Source organism: Pinus tabuliformis, chromosome 3_1 (genome assembly GCF_031772625.1).
Source record: "Pinus tabuliformis cultivar Carrire ecotype Pingquan chromosome 3_1, CPIR1, whole genome shotgun sequence".
Taxonomy (NCBI): domain Eukaryota; kingdom Viridiplantae; phylum Streptophyta; class Pinopsida; order Pinales; family Pinaceae; genus Pinus; species Pinus tabuliformis.
The window spans coordinates 62,245,810-62,267,046 of NC_142301.1; the positions used below are offsets into that span (position 1 = coordinate 62,245,810).

Sequence of the window (21,237 nt, forward strand, 5' to 3'; positions counted from 1 at the left end):
AGTGCCTTTTCGAAAGCCAAGAATGCTGGAAAGATGGTTCTGGATGGCAGGATGAGTATTAAAGAAGAAGATAGTCGATTTAGCATGATTAATCTCCATGCCTGAGGCTTTGCTAAAGAGGTTTAGAATGTTTTTGAAGGCCTTAGCCTCTTTCACAGTTGGAGAGCCATGCAGCATTGTGTCGTCTACAAACTGCTGGTGCGTAGTTGCAGGTATGGAGGGGAAAGGGTGTAAGCCTTTGATTTTCCCTTCCTCTCTTGCTTTGTGAATGAGCCTGCTGAGCCCTTCCATGAGGATTACCAAAAGGAAAGGGGAGAGAGGGTCTCCTTGCCTAATGCCTCGGGAGGGGGAGAAAGGTGCAGAGGGGGAGCCATTGACTAGAATGAAAAAATTGGTAGATTTAATCAGAGTGAGGATCCATTTGGTCCATTGCTTGTCAAAGCCAAAAGCATTCAGAGTGGCCTCCAGATAATTCCAGTTGACTTTGTCGAAGACTTTGGAGAGATCTAGCTACATCAGCATGCTTGGTAGTTTCCTTTTCTGCAGGGTATGAACCATCTCCTGTGCTAAAAGGATGTTGTCTAAGATTTGTCTGCCCTCCACGTAGCCTGACTGCTCTTCCGAGATTAAGTCAAGAAGAATAGGCTTAAGTCTGTTGGATATAACTTTCGATATGATTTTATATATCACATTGCAGAGAGCTATAGGTCGAAACTTTTACGGGGAGTTGGCTTCTTCTTCCTTAGAAATTAGTGCAAGGAAAGTGGAGTTCAGGGATTTAAGAATAGAGCCGGAGCGTCTGGAGTCTTCGACAACTTCCCATACCTCTGTTTTAATAGTCGGCCAACATGCTTTGTAGAAGTTTATTGTAAAACCATCAGGCCCCGATGCCTTATCATTTGGCATACTCTTGACAGCGTCTTCCACCTCCTCCATCGAAACCTTTCTTAGCAGAGCAGAGTTTTGCTCAGAGGTTATGATGTGGGGTATAACTTGGGTTAGTTCCTTTATGGCCTCTGATCTTTCTTCCTGCGTTTCCTGAGCTATATGCTTGAAGTGTCTGGTGAGCAAGGTTGATATTTCCTTGTGATTTTGAAGAGTTTCCCCTACTTCATTGTTGAGCCTAAGGATTTTGTTTGCTCCCCTGTAGTCCAGCGTCGATCTATGAAAAAACTTTGTATTTTTTTCTCCCTCCTTTAGCCATTGGATCCTTGATTTTTGTTTCCACAGTGTCTCTTCCTGTTGGCAACGGAGTTGCCATTGTTGCATCAATACCTTCTCCTGTTCTCTTGAGTCTTCACTGTAGTTCCCTGAAGCCCATTCTTTATGAATTAGATTTAACTTACCTTCTATGATGTTCTTTTCCTGGAAGATGTTTCCAAACTCGGCTGCATTCCATTCTTTAATTCTGTTTTTGATGTGTTTTAGTTTGCTTTGGAGCTTGAACATTTTGGTTCCTCTAAGATCCAATGGTTCACACCACCATTCCTTCAGCAAGTTTGCAAAGTCGGGGTGAGTTAACCAGAACTTTTCAAATCTGAAGGGCTTGTTTCTAGGGGTCCCTAGGAAGGCCGCTTCCAAAGCTATTGGCCAGTGATCTGATCCTCCACTGGGAAGAATGTCAGAGTCCACTGTTATTCCTTCGAGTAAGATACTTTCCGAGATCAGAAATCTATCCAGACGGGAGGCAATCCTATTGTCTCCACCTCTCCTGTTGTTCCAGGTATAGGAACCATTTTTGAGAAGGATGTCTACTAGCTTGGCAGCTTCTATGAATTCAACAAAGAGTTCTGTATCTTTGTTAAGCCTCCTGAGTCCTCCTTTCTTCTCCAGTAGAGAGGTTATCATGTTAAAGTCCCCCCCCATGATGATCTTAGAGGTTGGGTATCTTAGCTTTAAATTCATGAGAGAATTAAGAAAAGAAAAGTTGTCTTCTAATCTTTGCTGTCCATAAACATTTATGCATAGGTAAGTTTCAGAGTTACCTGTCATTTGAACTTCTGTGGCAATGAACGATCGTGCAGCTTCCATTGAGATGATGTCTATTGCTCGAGTGTCCCAAAGTGTAGCTATGCCGCCTTCCCATCCTTGACTGGCTACTTCTATATATTTTATAGGTTTTCCTAGCCTTTTTCTGATGTTCTCCATTTGGTTAATGGCACATTTGGTTTCCTATATGAACATAATGTCTGGCTTTTCTTGTTGGAACTTTCTCTTGAGCAGTCTTTATTTGGCTTGGCTATTGAGCCCTCTTGCATTCCATGAAATGATTTTCATTTATAACTAGATACTTATTGGTAGGACGGGAAGGCATGTAGACCCTTCATTTTACCTGAGTTTATCATTAGAATCCCCAAGTCATGCAGCACCTCCCCACTTGTTCTTCTGCCTCTTCTTTTCCTTTGCTTTCGACCTGTTGGGTTAAGAGAGATGCTCTTTGACTGATTACCTGTGCCTTTTGCAATTCCTAATCTCATGTTTTGCCTATCTAGTTCCGTTTTTTGTCTTGCGATGAAGAGATCACTGATCTTCCTTATTTCTTCTTCCAGAATATTTTCCAGCCCTTGAGTTCTCCAATTTTTTTCCATGTCTGGGAGGTTCACCCCTTCCTTTTCTAGAACTGCATTGAGCTCCATTTCCTCACTACCCCCATTGCTGGTTAGCATATCAGTGTCTTCATCGCGTTCGTCTTCGAACTCTTGCATTTGGACTTCTGTTCTGATTATATTTTCCTCCCCGTCCTTTGTTGTGTGTTCTAGCTTGTCTTTTGGTTCTTCAATAAGTTTTGTTTCCCTATTTGTACCTTCTGAATCTGTATCGGTTTCCAGAATGCTGAAGGTGTTGTTGATGATGCCTGGGCCTGCCTCTGCTCTGTATATTCTTTTCCTGTTAGCTCTCTGTCTTGTTTTTGGCTTTGTGAAGGCCTCTTTACTCTTTGTTGCTTGCTCTTGTTTGTGCTCTTCCCCTGTTCTGTTTAGAGGGCATTCTCTGACAAGGTGTCCGTGCTCATGACACCTTCTGCAACGGAAGGGGATTTGTTCGTAATCGATGGCTTGATAGTAATCCTCATCTCTGAATTCCAACCACAGGCCTTCATGCAGGGCTCCTGAGACGTCCATCTCCACACAAATTCTTGCACAGGAAGTGTATCTTCGTTGCATCGTTGCTTCTGAAGCTTTGATGAAGGTTCCGAGACGGTCTCCTATTTGCTTAAGCGTCGCTAGTCCCCAGTAGTCTATAGGAAGGGAGAATAGGCGGATCCACACAGGAACCTGTGTGAATGTCTCTTTTTCAGGCACAAAGTTTGCCTTCCAGGGTCTCATGTAGAGTCCAGCTGAGGCAAAGAAGTAAGGTCCTCCATCGAAGACTCTATCCTTGTCTTCTAAGTTCGTAAAGACAACAGTGAAGAAACCTTTTGCCCCAAGGTGTAGTTTAACATCACCTTTTGGCTTCCAGTGTTGCTTGATCCATTGGCAGAGTGCTCGTTCTGTTGGCTACAGTCCCATGAACTTGCATATTATTGCATGTTCCATCATGTGGTCTTTATAAGCTTGAATGTCCGGATCTAAGAAGACCACTCGGAGGGTTTCATTTTTTTTCGGTTTGCATGCTCCTTGGGTTGCCTTGTTGGAGCTGGGGTTTGAAGCCTTTGCTTGCTCCTCTTCCTCTTGAGGGTGCTGCTCTGCTCCATGTTCTTCTTCGCCTTCTGTTTGGGTTATTATTGGTACTGTGTCTCTTTGGCCTGCATCTAATCTTTTGTCATTATTCTCCTGTCCATTGTTTGCTTTACCTGTCATCTTTGGGTTGTTTCTTGTCTCTTTCTACAGTTGCTGTGTCCTTTCTCTACTGCTTCCGCTGTTATCCTTACGCTCTCCATAACCAGTGATTTTAAATCCTTCCTGCGCTTTCTTCTTCTGCATTACTGCTTGCTTAAAGGATGGGGTCCTAGTGGACCCCACTTTTACCATTTGTCGGGTCAGTCCTCGACCTCTGAGAAGTAAATCAACTAATCTGTCTCTATGTGCTTCCAGAACTGTTGCTGAATCTGGAAGTTACAGCACCAAACCCTAGGTCTCGAAGCTATTCTTCATCGAAGGACATCAAGCCAGTCGGAATACCCCTGCCCTAGTGATTACCCCATTACTATTGTAGTTGCATCCCTTATTAATATTGTTGTGCCCCTATTATCCCCATATTGTTATTACTGTGCCCCATAGAATCCCTCTATTGTTATTTTTGTGGCTTTATATTATTATTGTTAGGTTAGATGGGTTATATTGTGACTCTTTAGACTCCTATATATAGAAAGGAGGTTTTGTCATTTGAATCATGGGGAGAATTGTTCATTTATGTAATTTAAATGAGGTTGCCCCTTCGAAGAGGCTGAATTCTAAGGTGTTGATATATCTTTTCTATCTTTTCTTGAGTTGGTTTCATAACATTTGGTATCAGAGCTTTGGATTCTAGGGTTTCGCTGCTCCAAATAGGTCATCGTGGCATTTTCGCTATAACTTTTTTTCTGCAACGTTTCAGAAGCTAAAAAAAACCCATTTGAGAAGAAATTGCACTGAACCTCGGGTCCGAATTTCAGAGATTTTCGCACTATATTTGCGGAGATATGATATGAGGAAGTTCGTCTTTTTGCAGACTCCTGAATTACATTCCAAACAGGTGACCTAAGCAAAATCGTCATAAATTTCTCTCTGAGCATCGGATTGAAATTTCATAAGAAGGTACAGAAAGAGGATGGACTATAGTTTCTTGTATATAATTTTCAGAGCCAAAAGTCAAAATAGTGACTCATGCACATCGTACAAGTTCGCTCTACTGAACTAGTCTATAATCAGGTCACTGTGGGAGATTTCGCATAACTCTTCCTTTGAGAATCCAATTTGGATCAGACTTGTGGCATTGGGAAGAGGACATAAAGGGCTACTGCAGGTCGCAATTTCAGAACTGGATGATCTGAAAGTACAGAGACACATCAGAGTATCGAGCTCCTACTAAGTGAAAAAATGTGTGTAGATTCTTTTAAATTTTTGCTTAAGATTGGTTTGAAAATTTATTTTGAAAGAATTCAAAGGGCATAGTAGAGCATTATTATCGATCACTGATGCCCCGAGGAAAGAAAATGCAAACACCTAGTAAGCAACCTGAAAGCTGTAGCATGACTCATGAAGAAGAGGAAGAAATGCTACATGATATATCAAAATTACAAGAACAAGTGCAAAAAATGTCACTCTCACAAAAGTTAACAGAAGCTAAGATAAATGGTGTGGAATCTAAGATAAAGGGCATGGAAGCTAAGATGGACGATTTGAAGATAGATTTGAAGACAGATTTGAAGAGAGACATGGTAGATTTGAAGACAGATTTGACAAATTTTCTACAAGAAATACTTACTAATGGTGAAAAGGTAGTAAAGGAAACTCATGATGCGAAAAAAAGAAATGTTAATCATGATTTCATAGACTCTAATGTGGGATCAAAGACCCACCATATTCCAAAAATCGATATGAGGAAGTTTGATGGCAAGGATCCCGCAACATGGATATTACAGATGGAGCAATTTTTCGATCTCAATAATGTGCAAAACACACAAAAGGTACGTATTGCAACTTTATATTTGGAACCAAATCAGTTTGTATGGTATCAATGGCTTTGCTCTCGTAAACAAATTATCACTTGGGCAATTTTTACGGAAGAATTGACAGCACATTATGAGGATACAAAAAGCAACACTTTTTTTAGCCAATTGATAAGTCTCAAACAAAAGGGTTCAATAATGGAGCACATTGAGGAGTTCCAAAAATTGAACATAAGGGTAAAGAATATTCCAGAGGAGCATAGGATTGATGTGTTCATAGGGACTTTAAAGGATAATATCCAACATGATGTTCGCCTTTGGGAACCTGATTCATTAGAGAAGGCATTCAGGTTAGCAAGAAAAATGGAAAGCAAAATTATGGCAACCAGGAAGCATACCACTCACAACTATAAAGATGAAAGTGTTGTTGCCCCTAGTCTTCCACAACCTATAAGGTTGACACCACAAAAATTGGAAGAAAAAAGAGCAAAAGGGCTTTGTTACAGTTGTGATAGCAAATACACTAAAGGTCATAAGTGTGCTGAGAAGAAATTATTCTACATAGATTGTGAAGAGGAAGAAGAAAAGGAGCAAGAAAGGTCAAAAGAAGAGGATATACTCCAGGAACAAAGCCTAGATAAAGAAGAAATGAATCCGACCATATCTTGTAATGCATTGGCGGGAATTACCACTCCTCAAACCATCAAGATAGAAGGACAAATCAAGAAGAAAAAGGTAATAGTGTTGATTGATTCAGGAAGTACCCACAATTTTATTCATTGTAAGGTAGCAAAAGAATTGAATTGCTTCTTATATCCAGCACCAAGTGTCAAGTGATGGTTGCAAATGGAGGAACAATAAATTGCTCTGGAAAGTGCCATAATATCAAGCTATCCATGGGAGAATATGTATTGACTAGCCCAATGCTTTCCATTCCAATGGGAGGTGTCGATGTTGTACTAGGAGTCCAATGGCTACAATCCTTGGGTACAATAGCTTTTAATTTTCAAGAACTTTTCATGAAATTTTCTATGGAAGGAAAGGAAGTTGAATTAAGGGGTATTGCAGGGAAACCGGGAAAGATAATCAGCTCTAACGGTATGACAAAGCTTCTAAAAAAGGAACAAAGGGGTGTAATTGCACAATTATGTTCGCTAGATGTTTCCACATTGGAATCATCTATTTCTCCAGATCTCCAAAAAGTCTTGGACAATCATTCCAAGGTATTTGAGACTCCCAAAGGTCTCCCACCTATTCGTGATCATGATCATGCTATTCATCTGATTCCAGGAAGTGTTCCTCCAAACATCAGGCCGTACAGATATCCCTATGCCCAAAAGAGTGAAATTGAACGTATGGTTGCAGAAATGCTAGAGGCTGGTATAATTCAACCGAGTCAAAGTTCTTTCTCTGCTCCAGTAGTATTGGTGCACAAGAAGGATGGATCATGGTGCATGTGTCCGGATTATAGGGAGCTCAACAAGCTCACTATTAAAGATAAGTTTCCCATTCCTGTCATTGATGAATTACTGGATGAATTGCATGGATCAATTTACTTCACCAAGTTGGATCTTCGTTTAGGATATCATCAAATCAGAATGAAGACTGAAGACATTCCAAAAACATCATTTAGAACTCATGAGGGTCATTATGAATTTTTGGTCATGCCTTTTGGCCTTACCAATGCACCTTCAACATTTCAAGGTTTGATGAATTCCATTTTCAAACCATTCCTTAGAAAATTTGTGTTAGTATTTTTTGATGATATACTAATCTACAGCAAGTCTTGGAAGGATCATGTTGAACATGTTGACAGGGTGCTACAACTATTGGAGGAGAAAAAATTATATGCAAAAAGATCCAAATGTTTCTTTGGAGTACAAGAGGTGGAATATCTGGGTCATATTGTATCTCATGAAGGAGTTAAGGTAGACCCTAGCAAAATTAAAGCCATTAAGGAATGGAAAATCCCCACATCCATAAAGCATCTGCGAGGATTTCTCGGGTTGACAGGGTATTATCGCAAGTTTGTTAAGAATTATGGGAGAATAGCAGCACCTCTAACAACATTATTGAAGAAAGATGCATTTTCATGGACTCCAAAAGCAACAAAGGCCTTCGAACATCTTAAAGAGGCAATGTGCCAAGCACCGGTCTTAGCTACACCGGACTTCACAAAAACCTTTATTGTGGAATGTGATGCTTCAGGAAATGGAATTGGTGTTGTTTTAATGCAAGATGAAAGACCCATTGCTTTTGAAAGTCGTCCAATCAAGGGAAAGTTTTTAAGCAAAGCTATTTATGAGAAGGAAATGTTGGCAATACTCCATGCACTTAAGAAATGGCGACCCTACCTAATGGGAAGACACTTCAAGGTAAAAACGGATCATGATAGCCTTAAATACTTTTTAGAACAAAGATTATCCTCTGAAGAGCAACAAAAGTGGGTCACAAAGATGTTGGGTTATGACTTTGAAATCATCTACAAAAAAGGGAAGCAAAATGTGGTGGCAGATGCACTCTCAAGAAAGGATGAGGATGTGGAAGCATTGTTGTGCGCCATTTCTATTATCCAACCAGATTGGATAAATGAAGCAAGGGAGGAATGGAAGAATGACGAAGAAGTGTGGGCACTTATTCGAAAGTTACAACAAGATTCCAGTACGTCTGATACATTTAGCTGGCAAAATGATTCTTTATGGTACAAAGATCGCTTATACCTCTGTAAGAATTCCCAACTAAAACAAAAGATTCTTATGGAATTGCACACTTCTCCCTTAGGAGGGCACTCAGGATTTTTAAAAACTTACCACAGGGTTAAGAAGGAATTTTTTTGGGATGGCCTTAAATCAGATATTCAAAATTTGTGGCGGAATGTTTGGTTTTCCAACAAAATAAAGTTGAAACAATTAAGACACCGGGTCTATTACAACCTTTATCCATTCCAAGCCAATGTTGGGAGGAGGTTTCAATGGATTTTATCACAGGTTTACCCAAGTCTGAGGGAAAGAGTGTCATCATGGTGGTAGTTGACAGACTTACCAAGTATGCACACTTTTGTGCATTATCACATCCATTTAAAGCCAGTACAGTTTCTACTGCATTTATGGAAACAATTCAAAAGCTACATGGAAACCCAAAGATTATTGTAAGTGACAGAGATCCCATTTTCACTGGAAATTTTTGGACAGAATTATTTTCTTGTCTTGGTACTCAGTTAGCTCATAGCTCATCTTATCATCCTCAATCTGATGGGCAAACTGAGATAGTAAACAAATGTTTGGAAGGATATCTTCGTTGCTTTGTATCTGATAAACAGACACAATGGGTCAAATGGTTGCCTCTGGCTGAATGGTGGTATAACACTTCCTTCCATACAGCAACAAAAATGACCCCATTTATGGCACTTTATGGATATCAGCCACCATCCATCACATCATATTTAAGAGAAAATTCTAAGGTTCAAGCAGTGGAACATCACATCAAACATCAACAACAAGTCCTCCAACTCTTAAAGGATAACCTCGTGTTGGCACATAATAGAATGAAACAACAGGCAGATCAACATCGCAGCGAAAGAAGTTTTGATGTAGGTGATTGGGTATTCCTACGGCTACAACCATATAAGCAAATGTCCCTCAAGCAAGCTAAGAAGGATAATAAATTATCACCAAAGTATTATGGTCCATACAAGGTGTTGCAAAAGATTGGTACTATGGCATACAAATTGGAGCTTCCTGCAGCTTCTCGATTGCACCCAGTTTTCCATGTTTCATGTTTAAAGAAGGTTATAGGCGACAAGCTCCTAGTTCAAACAATATTGCCAGAACTTGATGAGGAAGGAAAAATTATATTGGAACTGGAAGCAGTCACAGAAACAAGAACTTGACAGCTACGAAATCGATCAATTTCGGAGTATCTTATCAAGTGGAAGAACTTATCCGCTGAAGATTCCACATGGGAGGATGAGAATTTTATACAGAAGCATCCAGAACTACTCAAGCGTTGAGGACAACACCTTTTTGAAGGAGGGGGGCATGTTGGGTCCCTATAATACTAGTGATTACCCCATTACTATTGTAGTTGCATCCCTTATTAATATTGTTGTGCCCCTATTATCCCCATATTGTTATTATTGTGCCCCATAGAATCCTTCTATTGTTAGTTTTGTGGCTTTATATTATTATTGTTTGGTCGGATGGGTTATATTGTGACTCCTTAGACTCCTATATATAGAAAGGAGGTTTTGTCATTTGAATCATGGGGAGAATTGTTCATTTATGTAATGTAAAGGAGGTTGCCCCCTCGAAGAGGCTAAATTCTAAGGCGTTGATCTATCTTTTCTATATTTTCTTGAGCTGGTTTCATAACATAATCAATTATCTCTTCAATTTGAAATCCGAACCGAAAGAACCCATTAAGGGCTTCAACTCTCACTTCAATAAATTATTGAATAAGATACCAACAACATCTAAGCCCAGTGATGAGGTCCAAAATAAGTGGTATATTTCTGCTCTACCTTCAAACACAGCTATTTTTGTTGATAGAGCTGTCAAACCAACTTTAGCAGAAAATATGAAAGAGGAAATAGCCGTGGAAAAACGCATTCTAGCTGTAGAAAATAAAAACATATTAGAAGAACGAAAGTCTAAGAAAGTGACTTTTAGGGATGACTCCAAGAAGAAACCACCAAAAGATCCTTTTGATCTTGAAGGGTTACAAAAATTCCTCAAGACCATGTCTAACGAAATGGTTGATATCAAAAAACAAGTAGCAGAGACTTCCTCTAAGAAATCTTTTAGACCATTTAAAAGGAATTCCCCTGCTGATCCTAAACCTCCAAATGCTATATCAAATGTCGAATCAGATGGAGAGGAGGATGAAGTTTCAACAAATGAAGAACAAATGGACGATGAAGAAGTGGTAGAGTTACAAGGAATGTGGGATTTTATCCTTCCCAATGAGGAAACTCAAGAAGCATTCCCTGTCGCTACCTGAAGTAAAAACCTTGTTGATTTGTCACAAATAATTTCAAAGTAAAAGACTTCAATGCCACATCCCAGGGAAAAACAACAAGTAATAAATCTTCACCAAAATCCACTCAAATACTCAAGGATTCTTCACCTTCACCTAAAACTCTGATAATTTCTGATGAAATGGAGTATAATATTGTTGATGATATGAATAAAACTAGGGCAAACATCACCTTCCATGAGCTTAGTAGATTGAAGCATCAGAAAAAGCTACTCCTTAAAGAACTCAAAGCAATACTTACTGCACCGCTTCCTGCTATCTTGATCTCACAAGCTACCCAAGAAATGGGAAGACTCCCTAGCACCTCTTTAAACAAGATTGATCCAACCGACATTGCTCTAATTGGAGGAATATCTAAATTTCATACTCCTCCATTTCTCCTTATTTTGAAGTCTTTAATAAGAATTTACACAAATGTTTAGTTGATTTAGGAGCTTCATCTAACATCTTACCTAGAATAGTTTGTGCAAAGTTGAATGTTCAGCCTCAGAAATCTGTTGTACGTATAGTACAATTAGATCAATCTCAAGTCGAAGTTATTGGGGAACTTAACCAAGTAACCATCAAAATTTCATCAAACCCAAAAGTTTGTCAAGTCATTGACATACTTGTAGTTGATATTCCGAAGTTTTATGGCTTAATCCTTAGTAGAGACTAGTCAGAGAAAATTCATGGTTATTTTGCAACTCATAGGTCTCACATTTGGCTTCCCTATAATGGCAAGCCAAATCAAATAAGGGTTGATCACGAGAAACATCAAAAGTACATAGTAACAGAGCTGGAAGGAGAAAATGAACCAGTCGCGTATAGTAACAATATCATCGGAAACTACTCAGTAGAATAATTTCTCGGGACTTTCAACGCTCACACTTCACCTTTCTTAGAAAACTCTGTTGTATCTCAAGTCAAATTTTTTTCCCAAACAGACACTTCTAAATGTGTAAACTTTGTAGATAAACCTGTAGTTAGATTTTTATTTTGGAAATTATTTTTTGATGGATCTAAATCCAATTATGGAGTAGAAGCAGGATGCATATTAGTTAGCCCAGAGGGGAAAAAGACTATGTTAGCATGCAGACTTGAATTTGATTGTACAAATAACACTGTTGAATATGAAGCACTAGTTCAAGGTTTGTATAAGGCAATTGGCCTTAATATCAAACACCTCCAAGTATTTGGAGATTCAGAAATTGTAATAAAACAGGTGAGAAATACTATACACTGTTTTTCAGGACATTTGAAACATTATCAGTCGTTAGTCCAAGACCTGACCTTTCACTTTACAGCATTTAATATTTCCCCTATTCCTAGACTCCAAAATGCTAGTGTCGATCTTCTAGCTAATGTCGCTTCCAAGCTTATTCCACCAGAGGATTATAGCCCTGATCGATTTTCCATTGAATTAATTTTTAGGCCTTCTATTCCCGATAATATCACCAACTGGAGAGTCTTTAATAATGATCTGGATATCATAAGCTTCTGAATTCAAAAGGCTCTTATGATGACCAAATAGTTCATGAAGACCAACATGATAACCAACTTAAACAAGAAATAGTCAATAATGCTATACCAAAATCTGTAGTTAAGTTGGAAGATTTATATGACCTCAAAGGCAGATTTAAACGATCCACCAATTCAAAACTTCAGAGTTCAACTTTGAGGTTTGAATTGATTAATCTTGGGATTGACCTAAAGCCTCAAAATATTAATCTATGTCTCAGACTTACGTCATATGAAAAATCAGCCTTTATAGGTTTGTTGAAGAGGTACAAGAATGTCTTCATGTGGAACTATGAAGATCTTAAGACATACGACACCTCTATTATTCAACATACTATTCCCATGACATCTGATGAAAGACCTATTAAACATAAATTAAGGAAGATCCATCCTAATTTAGAAATTCAAATTAAATTTGAATTGAATAAATTGCTGAAAGCCAAGATTATTTTTCCTCGTCAGACATTCCCGGTGGGTCTCCAATCTTGTCCTAGTCAGAAAAAAGAACGGCGATATTCGGATATGTATATACTTCCACAACCTCAATAAATCTTGCCAAAAAGACAATTTCCCATTGCCCCCTATGGAGCAGATATTGCAATCAGTTGCAGGCTCAGAACTAATGTCTTTCCTGGATGGATTTTCAGGTTATAATCAGATCTTAGCACATCTAGATGACCAGCTGAAAACTACATTTGGGACAAAATGGAGCACTTATGCTTATCAAAAGATGCCATTTGGACTGATTAATGCTGGTGCCACTTTCCAGAGATCCATGGACATAGCCTTCAAAGGTTTAGTAAACAAATCAGTAGTAATCTACTTAGATGATATAATTGTATATTATAGAAAGCGCAGTAATCATCTAAGGGATTTAAAGAAAATCTTTGAACGTTTCCAAAGGTATGGGATTTCTCTTAATCCCAAGAAGTATTTTCTTGCATTAAGTGAAGGAAAGCTCCTTGGATTCATTGTGTCCAAAGTAGGAATTCACATTGACCCTGACAAAATTAGAGAAATCTCTGAAATACCTTTACTGCATAACAAAAAATCAATCAATCTTTCCTAGGTCAAATAAATTTTGTTAAAATATTTGTCCCTGACTTCTCAAGAATTGTTTAACCTCTTCAATCCATGATAAATAAAAATTCTCTGTTTAAATGGGTACACTCGGAACATGAAGATTTTAACTTGATAAAACAAGCAATCATAAATGCCCCATCTTTAGCAACGTTAAATTTTTCAAATCATTTCATTTTATATATTTTCACTTCTGAAAAATCATATGAAACCATATTGACACAAGTAAATCAAGAAAAATTTGAAACCCCAATCTCTTTCTTTAGCTCCAATTTGTAGGGCGCTGAATTGAACTACTCAGACGTTGAAAAACAAGCCTTTGTTGTTTTCAAATAATAAAACACTTCAAACCTTTTCTCCTCAAAACCCACACCAAAGTAATAGTACCATTCTTAGCTGTAAGAAATCTGTTAATACAAAGGGATGTAGGTGAGAAGAGAGCAAATTGGGTTACAACTATGCAAGAATATGACATCGAAATCAAACTAGCAAAAATTGTAAAAGGTCAAAGTTTTTGTAGGATGTTGGCAGGAGCATCAAATCTATCAGCATTACAGCATTCAGGCGATGACGTACAAGTCTACGAGGTAAGCCTTAACGACACTGAGTCAAGATATGATGATATCATATATTACTTGAGAAATGGATATGCCCCAACCCAATTAAATTACACAAAGAAAAGGGCATTGAGATTAAAAGCTAGACAATATCAAATTGTCAATGATGTGTTGTTTAGAATAAATTATGATTCTGTTTTACTTAGATGTCTTGAAAAATCTGAGGCAGAGAAGGTGTTACAGGAACTTCATGATGGACCAGCTAGTAGTCACTTTGGAGGAGATACTACAGCACAAAATCCTGCATGCCAGCTATTACTGGCCAACACTATTCAAAGATGCACACAGTTATGTAAGGAAATGTAAAATTTGTCAGACAACTGCTGGAAGACAGAGGAAACCCGCATTACCATTACATCCAGTCAACATTGACCAACCATTCAAGTAATGGGGATTGGATATAATAGTTGATATCATTCCTCATTCTTCTAAGCATCATAGATATATCCTTACAACCACTGATTATTTCACCAAATGGGTAGAAGCAATTCCACTCAAGGTAGCCAATTCTGAAAACATTATTGAATTCATAGATCAATTTATCATTACCAGATTTGGCCTACCATCTACCTTGATGTTTGATAATGCATCTTATTTTTCAGGCAATGTTATGATAGAGTTTGCTCTTAAAAGAGGTTTTAAGCTTAAATACTCTGCTAATTATTATCCGCAAGGAAATGGGTTAGCTGAATCCACAAACAAGAATCTCATCAGGATTATTAAACAAACTATTGACCAAAGCCAGAAGAACTGGCATAAGTCTTTAATGTTTGCTCTATGGGCAGATCGAATAACTCAGAAAGCCTCCATTGGCACTTCTCCTTTTAATTTGGTCTATGGGAAAGAAGCTGTCTTACCAACAAATGTAGCTATTCCCTCTTTAGCCTTAGTTCAATTCATCGAAGAAACTCCTTCCTCATCCATGCAAGTTAGACAGTTACAAATCCTTAAGCTTGAAGAGGAAAGAGAAAAGGCCAGGATCACACATGCACATCATCAACAGTTAGTCAAAGCCTCCTTTGATTCACATTCTATAAGTTCAAAATCTTTTCAACTCGGAGACCTAGTATTGAAATGGGATAAAGCCCACGAAGAGAAAGGTAATCATACCAAGTTCCAACAAATGTGGCTTGGCCCATTTCAGATTGTGGAACAAATAGGCCCATCAACTTTTCTATTACAAGATTTATCAGGTAAGAGAGAATCTCTACCTGTTAATGGGCAGATTTTAAAGAAATACTTTCCATAGAAGATGATCTCTTCTGTTCACTGTATATTATTTCCTTTAGTTACTTTTTTTAGAAAAAATAATACGAGTTGAAAAACATTTACTTTTGGATTTACAAAGGATAGTCTCTTTTTAATTTTGACTTTTCCTTGTGTAAGTAAAGATTGTTATATGAAATATATAGTTAAGTTCTATTGCTTCAAAACTGCTTGTTTTCTGCCAAAATTATCTGATCTTTGATGAAACTTAGCTTTAGAAAGAAATCTTTCCTTTACATCAGTCAAGAAAAGTATCAATAACAAAGAAAAGTCTCTCTACAGAAAAGCATATTTAAAACTCTACAATTGTCATCCGAAAGATCTTAAAGAGCCAATGAGCCAGCTTGTTCAGTGAAGATACAAATCAAGTGAATGGCATTGTCAATTTTGGTCACCAAACCAAGACATTGTCCTTTAAGAGATAAAAGATGAAAATTTGAAGGAAGAATGAATTACTTCAGAAAATAAAAGAAAGCAATAAGTATACAAACGAGCTTATCTTTAAAATTGCATTTTGATTTAGGTGGGATATTGAATCATCATTGGTTAAAAGGTAATCATGTCGAAGCTATGAACGCCTGCTGGCAACAGAGGCTCTACCTATGACAACTGAGTATACCAAAAACTAATCTGAGGAGAGTCTCCTTGCTTTTATCTTTGAAACCAAGTAATGACTAATGTAGACAAAGTGACTTTCTTATGAGAAAAGAATAATCAAAAGAATGATAGTTAAGTAGATGTTGTTTTATTATTAATGAGGAGTATTACTTACCTTATATTCCATGTAATTTATTTTTATTTTCAAAACTATCTTTATTTTGGAAGTTTTAGAAATTTCAAAAAACTCTCAGAGATAATTGGTTCTTCCAAGTGAATCGCCAATTGTTGTGTTATTCAACAACCCCCCATTTATTAATAGTAGTAGTTAATATTACATTAATAAATGGGGACCCTTTAAAAATCCATCCAAAAAATAAACTTAGCATTTAGGCATTTCTTTTATTTTTGGAATAAAGCAAGATATCAATCAAAACCCCCTTTTTTCAAAAGAGCTACTAAATGCTTGCCTTCCCACATATCGCATGATTAAGCATCATCAAAAGACCTTGCTAACCCACCAAATCTAGTAAAAACAATTAAAAGAGGACTTTATGCTTTATACCTCGAAATGATCATATTTTTGACATAAACTAGGTCCTTAAGCTTTTCTCTTCAAAACCAAGTCTCGCATCGCATATCGCTATTTATGAAGAGCACGCCTTAAAAGGTTATCTCAAAACAAGTGAAATGCGAAATTGCGATGGCATCGTAACCTTTATCGCATCACATTTCTAGCATTCAAAAGAACACTGCAAACCTATCATCGGTTCATATTGTGAAATGCGATCAAGAACCAGATCCACTCCTTCAATACATTATGAACAAATGTTTAGGTCCACCACTTATTGAAAAGGGTCTTTACATAAAAAAACCCTATCAAGTAGATATGTTTTGAGACAATAAAGGAGTGGCTCACATCTCGCATCTCGCAGAAACGAAAGGGAGGGTAAGAAAAGAGAAAAGGTATAATGCGATATTGCGATCTGCAATATTGCTTCGTAAATCACAAAATCGCCATTATCGCAATTCAAAGGCTCGCCACCCTAGAAGCTTTCTTCCCAATTTACGATGCAGACATTTATGAGCATTAAAGCTAAGGGATAACGAAGCATTAGTGGGCATTGAGTAAGAGTTAATTGCATTTATGTGTGAAAATCCATTTAACGTGATATGATATCTTCTTACGTGCGTTCAAATAAAAATCATTTTATCACCTTTACAGGTTATCCACATTATTCATTTCACGTTCATTATCATCTTTGTGTATCTGATAGTTGTTGTTCTTCACTTTTAGGGAAAATCCATAGAGCAAATCGTTGGGAGCTATGGTGAAGAAATGCAAGGCAGTCGTCTCTGAAAAGTTAGAAATGACTCCTCTATTTATGGATACTGCATGCAACAGAGAGGGAGGAACCTCTACGTGGGAGGCCATGTATAATATACTGGAGGAAGAGCAATCAAGGATTCTGGAAACAAAGGTTACAGTTAACGGACGTGATTCCTCAGATGCCTCCATGTTTGAGACAGCGTGCTCATTTTTGCATCACATAGCTGCATGTCTGAAGATAATCCCTTATACAGACATGGTTAAATGGGTTATTGATGAAGCTGACATCTCAGACAGAGAATTCAAGACAAGAAGCCAAGAGGTTATGGGATCTTTTATGCCAGATAACCTGCGGCTCATGTACCACCTAGCAGAGCCACAAGTCATCTACAACAAGCAGTTCGTCGAGAATTTTGCCAAAGAAAATGAGGATCGAGCAGATTGCACCCGGACCTGGTCAAATAATGAGGGAAAAATCAAGAAAGACAAGAACGGTATGTACACTACTACGTCTATTTGTCCCCCTCATAGTTTTGCAGCGGCCATGCTATGTAGACTATTTGGCAAACCCAATAGTACTAAATTCTCCCTAGAATGGTTGCCATTAATAGATGCAGCCACAAACGCAACTGTAATGAATTGAGCACAAATTTTGTTTGATAATTTAGCAAGAACAATAATAGAGTATAGAAGGAAAAGAAGTGTTGCTTCGAGGATTTATCCTCCATTTTTTATGAGTGCCTATGTAATGGATGCAATTTGTTTTGGTTCGAAATTTCCTGTCATGGGATGGAAGTGGACTATCCAAAATCCACTTCCCATTCACATATACCATAAATACATGTGGAAATCTCACTTTTAACCACATTTTTTCAAAATTTGTCATGGAGTTATACTCCCTATCCACAAACAGCTTTATAACTGAGATGCCCCTAGGTTTTTCAAAGAAGCTGAGGTAGATATCCTCGCAGTGGCCAGATGGTTTGGGGAGGAGATATTTACATATATCAAGGTATTTGGCAACATTACCTCCCCCCATGTCCTCCCATATTATGTTCCGGACAAATTGATGGCTAGAGAGATAGCCTATCAAACAGCTAATGAGGGAGGGATGAGCAAAACATTAAAGGAAGCAAAAAAGGCCATTTTGCCTACATTCCCTTTACAATGTGGAGCATTTGCATCACATGACCTGGGCCATGCCTTTAAAGAAGCAGAGATTATGTTATCTTTGCAATTACCTAAATTCCCTGGAAGGCAATATGACCCATTCGACACTGTCAAATACTTTACCACCATGGTGAAAATAAAAGTATTCAGTAATGAGGAAGATGCATTTGATGACATCTTTTTGCAAAAAAACACCTTCACAGAGGTGAAGCATATGGCACAATTACTTTTTGACCGTGAAGATCTTGAAACCTTTTACAAGTACAGAGAAAGGAGGTTAACAAAGGTCCCATTGGACCAATTATTGATTGAACCAATAAGGGAGCCTACTCCCAGTGTAAGTCTAGAAGGAGATTCCAAAGGAAATTCTAAAATTGATTCTGGAGCAAAATCCCAAGAGAAATCGATCAGGGAATCAGAGAAGTCATCACAAAATGGGAAAAGCAGAAGTAGGGAGTCGGAAAAAGATACAACCCAATCTATAGAAAAGACAGCTGAACAAACTTCAGCTAGCAAACAGGCTGAGATCCATTCCACCTCCACACAACCAATAAAACCCCTGGTGATCAATTTAGAGGAAGAATGGGACAACTTTAATAAAAGTCTCAATACAGAGGAACAAACAACAAAGTTGCAAACTCCACAACAGAAAACAACTCAAGAAATTACAGCAGAGGAGATTGTAAATACTCAAGAGGTAGAGCACATTCCTGTTACTCCCACCTTTGAAATATTTTTGAGAATTAAGGAGATTCCCCCTCTAGATGTGTTTTATATCCTACAACACAAAGATGGTGTTAGAAGACAAAGGAAGAAAAGGAAATTGGATTCTACAGTTGTTGCGAACCCTAATAATGAACCAATGGATGTTGTCTGGAAAGACTCACACATCGAACCATCTTCCAACCTTACTAGACTGTCACAATTTGTAGGTGCCTATGCTACAACGACCATCAACAAAGCAACAAAGGTGCAAATGTTGCTTAAAGAAAAAGAAGATAAAATTTTTTCGCTTGAACAACAATTACAACAAGCAAAATCTGACCAGCAAGCAGAGATACAGTTAGCTAAGCTTCAACAAGAGTTTGAACAGATGCAAATAAAACATCAAACCAACTTAGCAGAGAAGGAAGCGCAAATACAAGGAATAAATGATCTACATAAATATGATCCAAAAATTGATCAGTTTATTACTGAAACGCTCGGCCTTAACTCCTAGCTGATGCACCAAAAAGAACTATTATGCTAGAAGATTTCGCAATGGAATTCTTATTGCGAAACAAGAGATAAATTGACAAGTTGTGGAAATGAGACTTGAATATGATGAAATCTTGAAAAAATTCTCTGATTTCATCACCTGGTAGAATTCAAAAGATGGGAGAAAAGCCGACTTTCCTAAACTAGAGGAGTCACACAAAGAAATCTTATTTGCAAACTGGGATTCTCGGCTTAGAGAGGCAGAAGAGGAAACAACAGATGCGGCAGCAACAACAAACAGTGTTATCGAAAATATTAATGAAAAATTAAATTGAACCAACCTTGTAGCAGAATCCATTCCAAGTTTTCTTCCTAATGTAAAACAGCTTGAACTACAATGGAGATGGGCAACAAAAGAAGAAATTAGGCAAACGACCGGGTTAAACTAGGAAGCATATTGGCGACATTTAGTGAAACCTCATAGTAAGTGGATGACCCTGCGATGTATAACCACTTCTACAGAGAAAATGGTGCCAGCGCTGACCGACGTCGTATTCACTCGAAAGTTGAAAGCTGAAATCGGCCAACCGACACAGCTCAAGCCCATGACAAACATTTGCGATCTAAAGGGTCAAATGCAGAACAGATAGTCACCATGCTCATTTCTATTTTGGTTTTATTTTGCATAATTTGAGGAAGGCCGTTTAAACCTCCTCAACTATTTTTGTAATAATCTATTTTTAGTTTTATAGTTTAGTATTTAAACCTCTCTCATGCATTTAGAGAGGGGTCCAGAAAGTTTATCAGAAACAATCTTCAAAACATGCACTTCTGTCCCTTTGAGGAAGTTTTGGTGAAAGTAATGGAACAAGATTTATTTATATCTTATATGACATCTTCTACTGAAATTGCACTTTTGTACTCTTAGATGGTGTTGGATGGATTGAAAGTAGATCAATATTGTTGAAGCACATGAGTAGGACATATTATAAATGGTACTTTTATCTCGTAATTCTTTTTACTTATGTATCAAGCAATAATTTCTCTTCAAGTTGTTTATGTATGAAAGTTTGAATCTTGGTTAAGCATTATTGCACTTCTGTATGATGATGGCCTATATTTTATGCTGAATACATGAATAATTTCTTATGCGATATATCTTTCACAATCGTTTCGGCTAACTTTTTATACGAAATGATTATTGTTAAACGATTTCATTTCTCATTGCAATTGAATGATCTTTATTACCAATTGCTTTTAGACATTATTGTAGATCGCATACTCCAATTTATTCCCGGGTATAGTCATAATTAGATAGTGTTTAAATTAGGATAAAATGCATGTGATTATTAGTTTAGATTAGATTACTTTTAGCTTAAACATTACTCCAAAATATCACATATCACCCCATCAACACGATCATAAAATAGATTGGGAAACTAGTCCCATTATCCCCAATCGGAGCCACTACTCCAAACGGAAAAGGAGCTGCCAACCAAGGTCCAGACCGGGTGGTTTTCCCCCATGTTTAAGCAACGATTTTCGAGGCTACAACAGATTGCTAGCTAACTTGTCTTCCATGTTGTGATGCATCTTTGCTCGTGTGTTCCCTTCTTAACTCCATGTTATCACAGGGTTCCAGGAGACGCACTCATCTCACCCTCCGTGTGTTTGAACCTCTCATGCACCTTCCTTGCCTTGCTACAGCTGTCACACCCTTGCTACCAACAAAGACATCTTACTTGCCTCTCTGCGAAATCGCAGTCACGGCATTACCGTACGACCCACTGCTGGGACTCCTACACCAAATGATCTGAGGTCTAATTGGGAATTCTTATCGAGGAGATCCCCTTACATGT

General features: G+C 37.9%; 1 protein-coding gene across 1 annotated transcript; it reads right to left on the reverse strand.

The window, feature by feature from the left end:
• Positions 1-436: 436 nt before the first annotated feature.
• On the reverse strand, positions 437-2,148 carry LOC149185785 (uncharacterized). The gene is made up of 2 exons (XM_089409139.1): positions 1,347-2,148; positions 437-612 (listed from the first exon to the last, which is right to left on the reverse strand). The coding sequence occupies exons 1-2, from the start codon at positions 2,146-2,148 to the stop codon at positions 437-439; spliced, it is 978 nt and encodes a 325-aa protein (XP_089265265.1).
• Between the last annotated feature and the right edge of the window lie 19,089 nt (positions 2,149-21,237).